Consider the following 12463-nt stretch of genomic DNA (forward strand, 5'->3'; position numbering starts at 1 on the left):
CAGAACTGAGCTTTGAATCCAAACCTTCTAACTCTAAACTAAGTTCTTTCTTCACTACCCTATTCTGAACTACCCCATAATTTCTTTTAAGGCAGGAATATTAAAGAGTATAACCTTTTTTGAGATGCAGGTTTCACTATGTGTGGGACAAAAGCCACTTAAATAAATTTCAGAGATCTCTCAAGGTATGAAGAGAGCTTTATTCATTTCTCCAGGAACGTACCCCAATCAATTACAGAGATTGGAGGCCAAAGCAAAAGACCCAAGGACCATGTTTATCCTAAAGTGACCTCCCCCCCACTGGCCTACTCTCCTTAATGAGGATTGTGGTTTTACAATCTAGAGTAAACTAATATAAGGAAAAGAGCATAAAATTCAAATCAAAACCAGATTATCTCTTCAGCCCCAAGGATTGAATGGTCATCGGACTTCTACAGATAGGGTGGGGTCAGTTGACTCTTCACCAATAGCCCAGAAGTTGCTTTGTCAAGGGAGGAGGGGCACATAATTAACTATTCTCCAATCTATAATATTCTACTGAAGAAATCTCAGACTTTATCCCACTTAACTAAGCTGTGAGGCTCTTTCCATCTCTGAAAATCTGATTCTCAGATCTAAGCATTGCCTTACTAGTCATCTAACTTAATGATTAAGTCTCCTAATCTCTTCAAGGCACTTTAAAGTGTTACATACTGATTTTGTCATAGCTGTTGGGTTGGGGGGGAGGAAAGGAAAACTTTGGGAGTCAGAGAACCTGAGTTTAGTTCCCTATTCTCCTACTTATATAACCTATGCAGTTCCTGTAATCTCTTAGCCTCAATTTTTTTTAATCTGTAAAATAAAGGAATTTGACTTCACTAACCTCTTAACCTTAAAACTTTGAGTTTTAAATCTGTATACCTGTTATTATTCCCATTTTGCAGATGCAGCCTGGGTTCAGGGAAGTCAATGATTTGTCCATGATTATAAAGTTAATAAATGTTGGAGCCAGGACTTGAACTTAAAAGTTTTATGAGTCAGAGTTCAGGTTAATTCTCTAATGTCATAGTACATATGAAAAGTGCTCTCTATATCTTGCAGGGTGATATAAATTCAAGCTGTTATAAACTTAATCCATTCAAAGAAATGTTAGGTTTTCAAAAAGTTGTTTTACAGTTATGTTATCTATCTGTATATAGGCTCAGAAAAGTCAACACAGCTTCACTACCACAATATGTCCTAGATATTATTCTGTTCATTAGGGGAAATTTTTTTATATTGCTCTCATACCATGTCAGTTGTTAGTAAATAAAGATAAAGTTATTATACCTTTTAAAATTTCACAAAAATGTTTGACATATTGTTTCAACTATTAATAATAAGTTACCCTTTACAGGCTAAATAAACTTGAAGATACCATTACTTTAGTCAAAGGAAGAATTGAAGAAGTTGATTTACCTGTTAAAAAAGTAGATGTTATCATATCAGAGTGGATGGTAAGTTATCTTTTTTAAAAAAAATTTCTCTTATTTATGACCTAAAAAGATTGAATTTTAAAAATGATAATAGTTTACAAATAAAAGAATAAAATGTCTTTGTTTTTATTTAGTTCAGTATAATTTTGTGGTAATTTCATGTGTATTGTCTTTTTAAAAATGTTTTCACATATGCAAAAATGTTAAGGTTTTTTTTTTCTTATCCTTTTTCTGCTTCCTTCCTCCCCTCCCCCCATTTTGTTGGTAAGTTTACTCCATTCACATTCATAATTATAATTGCTAGATTTGTATTTCATCCTTTTAATTCCTTTGTATTGAATCTTACCCACCCTGCCTCCCTTTTTAAGTCAGCACTTGTGCTCTGGGATGAGTTATTTTGAGAGATGAGTTACTTTGACTTAATTTTATTCCAGTTGTTTCCTACAGGCTAATCTCTGTTCCTGTTTCCTTACTCAATCCTTAATTTCTTAATTTCTTAATTTCTTACATTTCTTCTCCTGCTTCCCTTACTTTCTTTTTATTCATTTTTTTTCTTTTTATCTCCTCCTCCCAGCCCAGAACCTACCCATGTGCTTCAACCTACTCAGTATCTCTCACTTGAATCACATTCATTTATAGTTTTCTTTTATAAGACATGTTAATTTATTCTCTATCCCTTTTTATTTCTTTCCCTTGCTAGTTAGTTCCAACAGAGAGTCTCTCATTCATCATATTGGTGCTAGATCTTGCCCACTATTCCCTCTGCTTTTCTTGATTGTTCTTTTTTTTTAAGGTCTCCTCTTAGCTTGAAGTAAAACAGGGTGGTAGAAGTTACCTCTGTTTTCCAAATCAACCCCAACCCTCCCCTGTGTCTTTGCATTCAATTATTTACCCATTCTAAATTCATTATATTGTGCTGGACTTCATTTCTTCTCATCTTTTAATTTGTGGTAGGATGTGGTTCTGAGAGTTTATCTTACTAAGAGAAAAGTCATTCCCAAACTGCCCAAGCCCCATGAATAAAATCTGGATTTTTTTTTATTGTTTCTTTTTTATTGTTTCTTATCTGATTTAACATTCACCATATAGGATGAGACTAGTCTCTTCAATTCCTCTACCACCATATTCTTACTTTCCCAAATCTCAGACTAATAGCAAATATAAAGAGATGTTTCTTATTCTCTCCTCTGACCCAGCCTAGCTGTGAGTGTGTCTGCCAAAGGCTTCTCCATCTCTTGCTTCGCCTCTCCCTAGCCTTGTGACTTCCCCCTATATACTTCCTTCTGCCCCTTCTCTCACTTTTAAAACACATCTAGATATTCCCCTTGTTCCCTTTCCCCACCCAGAGTCATTTAAGAGGAAAAGTGGGTTTTACTATATGTGAAATTAATTCTTTCCTTTGTCTTCATTCCTTTAAGTTCTTCTTTAGTCTTTAGCTCCTTAGTTCAGTTTGTGTGAGGTACGTAGGGTGTTGGACTTCACAGGGTGTGTAATGGGGCCCATAGGGAATCCATTACAAAGGGGGAATGGTCCAGTCAATCATAAAACTGGAAGAGTTTTCCTAATTCCAAACCCAAGACCCATTCTCATCTCAGAGATCTTGACCTAATGCATCTGAGTTTGCACAGTTAGGTAATTGAATATTAACCTGTGACAATTGCGGTTCATCAGCATATCCTGCATCATATGATGGGGGGGAATCATATTAGGAACATGTCATGAGATGGGCAGACCTCTTAGATTGTAACTCAAATTCTGAGAGCCTATGAAAATCCAAGAGGGAGGGGAAAGAGTTTCTGAATACCATAAATTTCCCGATGTTCAAATGCTACCTAGTGCTTCATGTTAGGTGAGGTACTGGTAACTTGCAAGGTTCCTGAATAAAATCTACAATATTCTCTCACTCTTGCAGGTTTTTCTTTCATTCATTCATTTATAACAGTTTGCTTCAATTATCTACTTTGTTTTCTTTTTGATCTTCCAAGATATAAGGATTGGTTTATAAACAAAACTCCTATCTAGATTTACAATCTTGATTTGATATTTAAATCTTGATTTAAGTAGTCTTTTTTATTTTGTTAATTACTTGTATTATTCCTATTGCACATGTTTGCATATTGAATAGACTCCTTAAGGTCTGCTTTCTTTTAAAGGATTAATTCAAATGTCTTTTGTTTAAAATCAGTTATTTCAATGATCAGCATTTGGAAGATATATTATCAATCAGGGTGGGGAGGAGAGGGGGATTCCTTTTAGGAGCTTCATTACAGTTATTTACCTTATTTCTCATAGATATTAGTAGTCCTTGGTTATTCAGATTGATTTTCATTGGTAATTAAAGGTCTTTTTTTGACTACTTTCAACATTTGTTATTTGATATGAAATTTCTGCAGTTTAACCAATACATGCCTTGGTGACAGTATCTTGAGGTTTCTTCCTGATTATTCATTCTTTCAATTTTAGAATTGTAGGATTATAGATTTAGAGGTAAATTTTTTAATGATAGTAGAATCCAAGCCCTTCTTTTACCATTAGGAAATTGAGAATTTGAATTCAGTTTCTGATATTTCTTAGTAAATTTCATTTATTTTTCTTGCAGAATGATAGGCTTTGGTTTTATATAATACAGTACTCAGAAATTGCATGCTCATAATGAAACTCAAATAATTATGTTTAAAATTGAGTAAGAGAGTTTTAAAATATATTTCTAATTAGAATATCATATTTTATTTTCTTCATCCTCTTCCTCATCATATTATTATATTACAGTTATATGTAGCATGTATCTTACAAGATATTCCTTCAGACTCACAGATCTTAATGAGAGTCAATATGACAACCAATGTTGCCATCCCGCTGATAGTCATTACTCATTTGTTTTGTATTGGTTATACCTCTTTGCCCACCCTGATAGATCATTACACCCCTGACCTTTGTTCTGCATGAAATATAGTAGTATAATGATGATGTCAGTCCATATTTTAAAGTTTATATTGAAATAATAGGGATGTAAAAGGAAAATATTTGTGTTACTCTTAGAAATGGTGAAAATAGAATTTAAGTAGATAAATGTTTTATCTGGCAGTGAATCAGATGAGGTAGAAAGCAGGAGCTCCATATGGCTATGTTCATTACATCTGTTTTGGATTTTTGAACACAGTTTTTAACATTTGGAGGTTTTTCCCTTCTTTTCAATTTTGCATGTTCCCTAATTAAAAGCATTAATATTTCCTAGATTTAGCAGGAGCTTCTAAAGATTTGAGTTTTAACACAGAAGTAAATCCCCAAACTAAAGAATCAGCAAGTCAGTGATCCTAATAATTATTCTTTTGTTTCTAAGAAGATATTTTCATTTCTTTACTAGGCTTTATGAAATCTAACTTGCAGCACATTTCTTTCCTTAGAGATATTTCAGCTCTGTTACCAAACTCGAGGGTCAAAAGATATGAATCCTCCTGATCAGTTTTGGTTGAGCTAATAAGCAAATAGCTGTGAAAGAAAAGAATAGCAGCTACCATAAAATGCAAAATAATGTTAATTTAGTAATTATATTCAACTTTGTTAGCTCTCTGTAACTAATGCTAAACCAGCTTTCTCTGACTCCTTTGTATTTCTTGTTTAGAATAATTTATTTAGTATCCCTTATGTGTTTTGGCCCCTTGCTAAGTTTTGTGGGACACTGGAGAATGTGGGGGGAAGTGCAGCTATTATAAAATCAGAACATTTTATTGCTTCCTTTCCACTCTCTTGAGTCAGTCAGCTAGAAGTTATTCAAGTGAATGTAGATAATATTCTAAGTCTTAACACTGATGCAGAGCAAAGCATTTATGAAGCACCTGCTGTGTGCCAGAGGCTGTGCTAATTGTTTACAAACATGATCCCCTATGATCCTCCCCACCAGCCTGTGAAGAAAGTGCTGCTATTACCCTCGGTTTACAAAACATTGAGGAAATCGAGTCATAGGGCCTTGTCCATGATCTCACAATTAGAATCTGTTCCAGGGCAAATTTGAATGCAGGTCTTCTGTCTCTGGGTTAACTGCTCACCAGGCTGTCTCTGATCCAGCTTCACTGACCTCATATGAAGCTCCTATTCTGAGCCTTTATACTGATTGCCTCTCATGACTTAGAATGAACCCCCTCCTTTAAGACTTCTTCAAGAGTCTCCAGCTTGTCTGGATGCCCCCGTCTGCAAATGTCCTCTCTCTTAAAATTAGCATATTTTTTTTACATATTTTATATTTTAATGTGCTGTCTCCATGATAGAATGTGAACTTTTTAAAAAACAGAGACTGTTAACTTTTTGTCCTTGTATCTTTAGCCTTCAACTGTGTCTGGCACATTGTAGGTGTGGAGCTGAGTAGGCCAGCAAGGAAGTATAGAAAGGACAAAGAGAAGGCCCAGAAAAGAACCTTGGTGTCCACCAATAATTGAGATGTGTGGTGTGGATGAGGATCCTGCAGAGGGACTGAAAAGGAGCAATCCGACAGTCAGTAGGAGATCCAGATATAGAAATGATGAAAAAACCCATTAGGGAGAGGAGTATTCAGGAGGAGAAAGAGGTGAACAGTATCAAATACTGCAGCATGGTCAAGAAGGAAGAGTGAATAATCTTAGCCCCAAACAATAGATAATGAAAAGCCACCTCTGGTATTAATTGGGGAGGTATGAATGTGGAAAATTGAATATGTTATTTTTTTTTTGATACATGGGTTAGTTTTGTTATTCTTTGTTATAAGGAAGGCCTTTCCTTGAGCAACAGGAAAGAATATATTGTGAAATGTAGGTGGTATAAAAAAAATCAATAAAATTTTTAATTTGAAAAGAGGATGAGGATTGAAAACCTTAAATTTTGCAACTGAGTAGTTTTTGTTAACTTTGGATAAAACAGTTCTAGATGAGTGAGGTCAGAAGCTTAGTTGCAAAGGGCTTAGAAGACAGAGGAGAGGAAATGATACAACATATACTCAGTTTTTGTTTAATTCTAGTTGGAAAATGGAGAAATAGAAGATGATTATTTTAAGGGAATGTTAGGGTTTATTGAAAATTTTTAAAGACTGGGTAAGGCTTTGGCAAGTTTGTAGGCAGCAATAAAGGGAGTTAATAGTTTGCAAGAGATTAGGGGTGCAGAAGATAGTGATGGGGACATTATGCTGGAAAAGACAGAAAGGATGGCTTCCAGGATGTCTCAGGAATGGTTGACCTTGATGAGAGGAACTATGTATTCATCAGGGGCTGTAGTAAAGGAAAAACCAAGAGAAGAGAATTGTCTAAGGATTGTGGAAAAAGAAGATCCTTACTATTCGTAGTTGAGGGAAGACACTGTATCACCGATATATGAGTGGGCAGGGGTTTATCCAGCAACTGAAATAGATATCCAGTGGATTGTAGGCTACCATCATTGCTCACTAAGGTGTACAACTCTGCAGTCCTCTTCACATAAAATTGATACTAAGATTACATTTGTGGGTATTTCTAGACTAATTTGAAAATTATCCTGGCCATGTGCCAAATTGAGTCTTTTAGGCAGATGGGGAGATATCATTCATAGTGTGGTATATAAAGCTTTGGCACCACCACTAGGACACTTTAGCGGAGCTGATTCTCTGAGCAGCAGATGGTGCAAACTGGTACAAATCTATTTAGACCTGGATCCAGGTGTACTTTCTAAAATGCTTCTAATGTTTTTAAGTTGCCCTTTTAGATATAATTGGATAGTTTTCAATTAGTGAATGCATTTTTCATGTCCAAAACTTTCTACAGACCAACACTTTAAAAACATGTATCTTTTTTTGAAAGTATAAAAATTGAGGTGAAATAGAATAATTTAGGATTCACAATTCTTAGACACTGATTTTTATTCTTTGTTTTATTAAATAGTTTTTTTAAATTAGAAAAAAACATACTTTAGCATTGGACACAGATGTTTAATGGATGTGCAGTTCATTTTAGCAGTTATAGACATAATAATCTTGCCATGATACACATCCATTTTATACTGCTATGGTCCACTAATTATAGCATAGCTTGCTGCAGATAAATGCTTTGTCTACAGCTGTTTATGAACTTTGCTTATTGTTTTTTGAGAATATTTTATTTCAATAAGAATTAGATTTTATAAGCAAAGTATAATGTGTGTTAGCTTCTCATTTAGTTTATTATTTAGATTTCAGTCTTTTAAGAATATCTTGCCTCATTAAAACCTTTAATATTAGGTTTTCTCTTTATAACAGCAGCTCATATTTTAAAAAAGTTTTTATTTAATGATGTATATTTTCCAAATTGCAGTTTCTCTTAATTCCTTCTACCTCCCTCTACTTGGTTGGGTTTTTTTTTAGGTTTTTGCAAGGCAAATGGAGTTAAGTGGCTTGCCCAAGGCCACACAGCTAGGTAATTACTAAGTGTCTGAGATCAGATTTGAACCCAGGTACTCCTGACTCCAGGGCCAGTGTTTTATCCACTACTCTGCCTAGCCACCCCATACCTCCCTCTACTTGTGAACTAACCTGCATAACAAATAGTATTTTTAAAGATAAAAACTGAAAAAGAAAAGAGGGAAAAAACTCAACATAATTGAATACATTAAAAAAGAAGTCTGAAAATATATGCAGTGTACAACACTTGTGGACCTTCCCACCTCTGCAAAGGGTAAATGGAAGAGTCTTCTTTTATCCCTTCTTTTCAAAACTATACTTGTGCTTTATAGTTTTGCATCATTCATTTTGGATTTTTTTTTTTGATGAGGTTCTTCGCATTTATATTGTAGTTTTCTTGTCTCTGCTTCATTCTAAATCAGTTTAAGTAAATATTTCCATGCTTCTCAGTTTTCTTCACATTTGTCATTGCTTACAGTACAGTTATATTCCATTCCATTCATATGCCACAGTTTCTTAAGCCTTTACCCAGTTGATGGGTATTTGCTTTGTTTTCAGTTCTTTGACAGCACAAAAAGTATGCCAGTTCTCATATGCATTTTATTGCCAAAGTCTTTTCCTCACAATAATCCTTTGAGGTAGTTGTTGAATTGGCTGTTGTCTCTAGACTATAAATGAGAAGATTGAGGTTAAATTTTCAATTGCTATTTGCGTATTTTGCACTAAGCACTAAGAAAAGTATCAAAAAAATCTCAGTAATTCAAATGTCAAAAGAGGTTATTCTGACTATTCACAGTAGAGAAAAGAGGGGATGCAATCCTGGCACTGCTCTAGGAATGTATAAGAAGGGAGAGCATCATTTATCTGTAGAGAGAAAAAGGCAAGCCTTGTCTGAGGAGGTCTCTCTTGAGAGACCTTTGAAGCCAAGTCAGGATTCTGAAAGGCGCCAATGGGATATCAGACTTGAGAACAAGTGAGAGTTTGACTTGAATGGAGATCCTATAAAAGGAAGTAAGAGGGAGTAAGATGCAAAGAGAGGTAGAGTCACCTGGTGAAGAGAAGAGAGACATTGAACTTTTTTGAACAAAAGAATAATGTGGTCAGATCTTTGCCATTGGAATGTTTTTCTCAAGGATTTGAAAGATGGATTGAAAAAGAGGATCGATAATGAAGATAAGTTAGAAGACCACTAAATAGCCAATGCAGGAGGTATTGGAGGTCTGATCTGAAAGAGGGCCAAGAGGAAAAGGATATGTGTAAGCCAAATTGTGGAAACCAAGGCAGTAGATCTGTTGTGTTAGTGCTCACAATCTCAATCTCTTCTCCCCCCCCCCCCCCCCCCCATTTGTTGTTGTTAAGTCATTTCAATCTAAATCCTATCTAGTCAACTCTTTGTGACTCCATTTTGGAGTCTTGGCCAAGGTACTGTTCCTTCTCCAGTTCATTTTACAGGTGAGGAAACTCAGACAAAGAGGATTAAATGACCCTGTCACACAGCTAGTAAGTGACTGAGGCCACACTTGAACTCAGAGAGAGGAGTCTTCAGGCCTAAAACTACTACTCCAAATAGAACATAACCACAGTGCATTTAACTCAAGCCCTTAAAAGTTTATTTTTCAATTGAATTTAATTATTGAAAACAAAGTAGTGAACAAAAGTATCAAATCAAGATTGAGAATGAGAAGGAGGCACTAGATTTTTCGATTAGTAGGTAATTAGCATCTTTTGAGAAAACAGTTCTGGTAGAATGGGAAGTTGGAAACCAGAATTCTAGGGTCCTGGTGGTCAATGAGGAATGAGGCAGGGGTGGTTAATTTAGGTATACCTTCTGCAAGTTTGATAATGAAAGGGAAGAAAAAAAGGATAGTAGAAGAAATTGAAATCTGTGAGAGTTTGCATTTGTATAATTTGTATAAGGCCCTTAGGGGAGGTTTAGGTTAAGTAGCTAACTCTAGTTTCTTCCTTCTATAAAAATAGATTTTAATATTATTAAAAAATTTTATCTGTATCTTTAAATTCACCATTTCCTCCTTTTACTTCTAAATTAGGGAAAATTAGATTTTTACTTTACTCAACACCAAATTTTAATATTGTTCCTTTTTTTTGATAAGCAGGAATTCTGTAATAAATTAAAAATTAAAAATGTGGTGACTAAAGGGTGTGTTTGTGTATATATGTGTGTGCATATTTATAAATATATACTTATCATAAGATTAGACTTAGGAATGAATCACACTTTTCTGGTCTGCTTCATTCAATGCTGCAGAAATGGAGCTGTATTTTGCTTTTTTGCTGCAGCAGCTTTCAGGTCCATCAATTTATGACCAGTCTCAGGAAATTTCAACTCTCTATTCCAAGTGAATCCTGCTGATATGTGACTGCCATCTAGTGGCTGTAAGGGATACTGTAAACCAGTTAATCAATTTTTTTTTGATAGTTGCAGAGATAGAGAATATCTCCTTCCTTATGCTTTCCATGTTGATTTCTGGGAATGAAAATAGGAACTCATTATAGTGTAATTGATTTTCACACTTTAGAAAAACATCATTTGAATTTTATAGATACTTGTGGATGACGAAAAGTGTTTTATATATGCCTACGTACATGTCATTTATATGTATATAGTCTAGTTTTGGAATTAAAATGAGCCTCAGAGACCATCTAGTCCAAGTCATAATGGAAAGCGATTCCTTCCAACAAAATGTTCTGAAACTTATTATACATTATTTCTCTTTCTGTAGACTACAGTTGAGTCAAAATTATAGTCTCACCATTTGAGAAACAGGACAATATTTCCATTACCCATTGCCCATATTGTACACTTGTACTGCTGCCTTGCATACTTGAAATGTATTCCTTCCTCACTTCTGCTTCTTAAAATCCCTAGTTTCCTTCCAAATTTAATTCAGGTACAATCCTTTACATGAAACTTTCTATCATGAGTTAGACAAAATACTTCTTAAATTGTCCTCTGAGATCATGGTCATTAATTGCTAATATTCTAGTGGTGGCAAAAGAAGCTAGTTTGATTTTACAAGTTGACCTGCCAATACTTGTTTGTGGTGGAGGAATGTCCATCCATAGCTACAACTTAATATTTCTCATCCTGAAGGCAGGATTTGCTGGCTCTTGATGAAAAGTTTGTGATGGATGTGAGGTTAAGGCATAAATCCCATTTACCAAACCTAGGTCTTTTAAGGATGTCGCTCCCTTGCTGATTCCTTTTGGAAAACCAACTGCAAAATAAATTCATCTTTAAAGATGTTTTTTTTTAAATTTAAGGCAATGGGGTTAAGTGACTTGCCCAAGGTCACATAGTTAGGCAGTTATTAAGTAGCTGAGGGTACATTTGAACTCAGATCCTTCTGACTTCAGGGCCAGTGCTCTATTCACTGTTCCACTTAGCAGCCCTCAATAAATTCATCTTTTAAGAATTCCATCAAACTAATGGAACTCTTCAATTTTAAACATTCCCTTACTATTTTCAGTGGAACAGTCTGTAAGCATTTATTAAGAGATTATTGTGTAACAGCCACTGTCTGTATTATATAGAAGGGCACAACACATTTCCTGCCTATGAGAAGCTCTCCTTCTGAGGGGAAAATACATAAATATCACGGTACCTACAAGATACACAAAAGGTAGATTAAATTAATTTATAAGGAAAAAGCATCATTAGCTGTGGGAAATGTGGAGTGTGGAGGGGGCTACATATATATTCACATACTCATCTAACTTGTAGTGAAATGGATTTGAACTGAACCTTGAAGGAAATCAGCAAAACTGAGGCAGAAATGAGGAGGCAGCTTATTCCATACATGGACAGCCAGTACAAAGGTAAAGAGATATGGAAAGCCTTCTCATGTTGAAGGAGTATCTCTGGATCATAGGATGTGTGGAAAAAAGGAGTAAGAAGATTGGAAAGGTAGGAAGGGACCAAGATTAATAGCTTTATATATTAAATAGAGTTTACCTTCTATTCTGGAGGTAATTGAATCTAATCATTCAAGTCATTGGAGCTCATTCAGTAGGGACTGACCCAGTCTCACTGGCATCAGAAACAGCACTTAGAAGGCTATTGCAGTAATCTAAGCAAGAAATGATGAGGGTCTGAATTAGGATGATATCTCTTTGAGGGAAGGGAAGAGGCATAGATGAGAAATGTTGTGAAACTGAAAATTTTGGCAGTGTTTTACGTATGGGAGGATCTGAAGAATGAGAAGATGAGAATGACACTGAGATTGTGGGTCCTTGTGAATGAGAGATGGTGAGGGACGTTTGGGAGTGGGAAGAACTGGGGAGAAGGAATGAGTTTTCTTTTGAACGTAATGTATTTGAGCTGCCTAGGCGACATTTGCAGTTTACTGGAGAAATATCAGTTGCATCTCAGCACAGAAATTAAGGCATTGGAGAAATTACTAGGTCATCCATTCATTCATTAAGTGTCTACTTATGAACCAGACACTTTGTTGAGCCCTAGAAATGCAAAGAAAGACAAAAGATAGTCCCTGCTCCCAAGACGCTCACTATCTAATGGGATAGATGATGTAGTCCATAGCAGGAATTCACTGACATTAAGGGACATCAAGGAAAGCTTCCTGGAGAAGGTAGGATGTGGATAACAGAGCTACAGGTG

The 12463-nt window shown here is 35.4% G+C and overlaps 1 protein-coding gene across 1 annotated transcript in view; it reads left to right on the forward strand.

Annotated features, from left to right (window-relative positions):
- PRMT3 (protein arginine methyltransferase 3) overlaps positions 1-12463 on the forward strand; it is a 144669-nt gene that overhangs the window by 44751 nt on the left and 87455 nt on the right. The window contains exon 10 of the mRNA XM_074230373.1: positions 1376-1475. Within this exon, the coding sequence (XP_074086474.1) occupies positions 1376-1475 (100 nt within the window). The remainder of the gene's footprint in view (positions 1-1375; positions 1476-12463) is intronic.

Source organism: Macrotis lagotis, chromosome 3, assembly GCF_037893015.1.
Source record: "Macrotis lagotis isolate mMagLag1 chromosome 3, bilby.v1.9.chrom.fasta, whole genome shotgun sequence".
Classification (NCBI taxonomy): domain Eukaryota; kingdom Metazoa; phylum Chordata; class Mammalia; order Peramelemorphia; family Peramelidae; genus Macrotis; species Macrotis lagotis.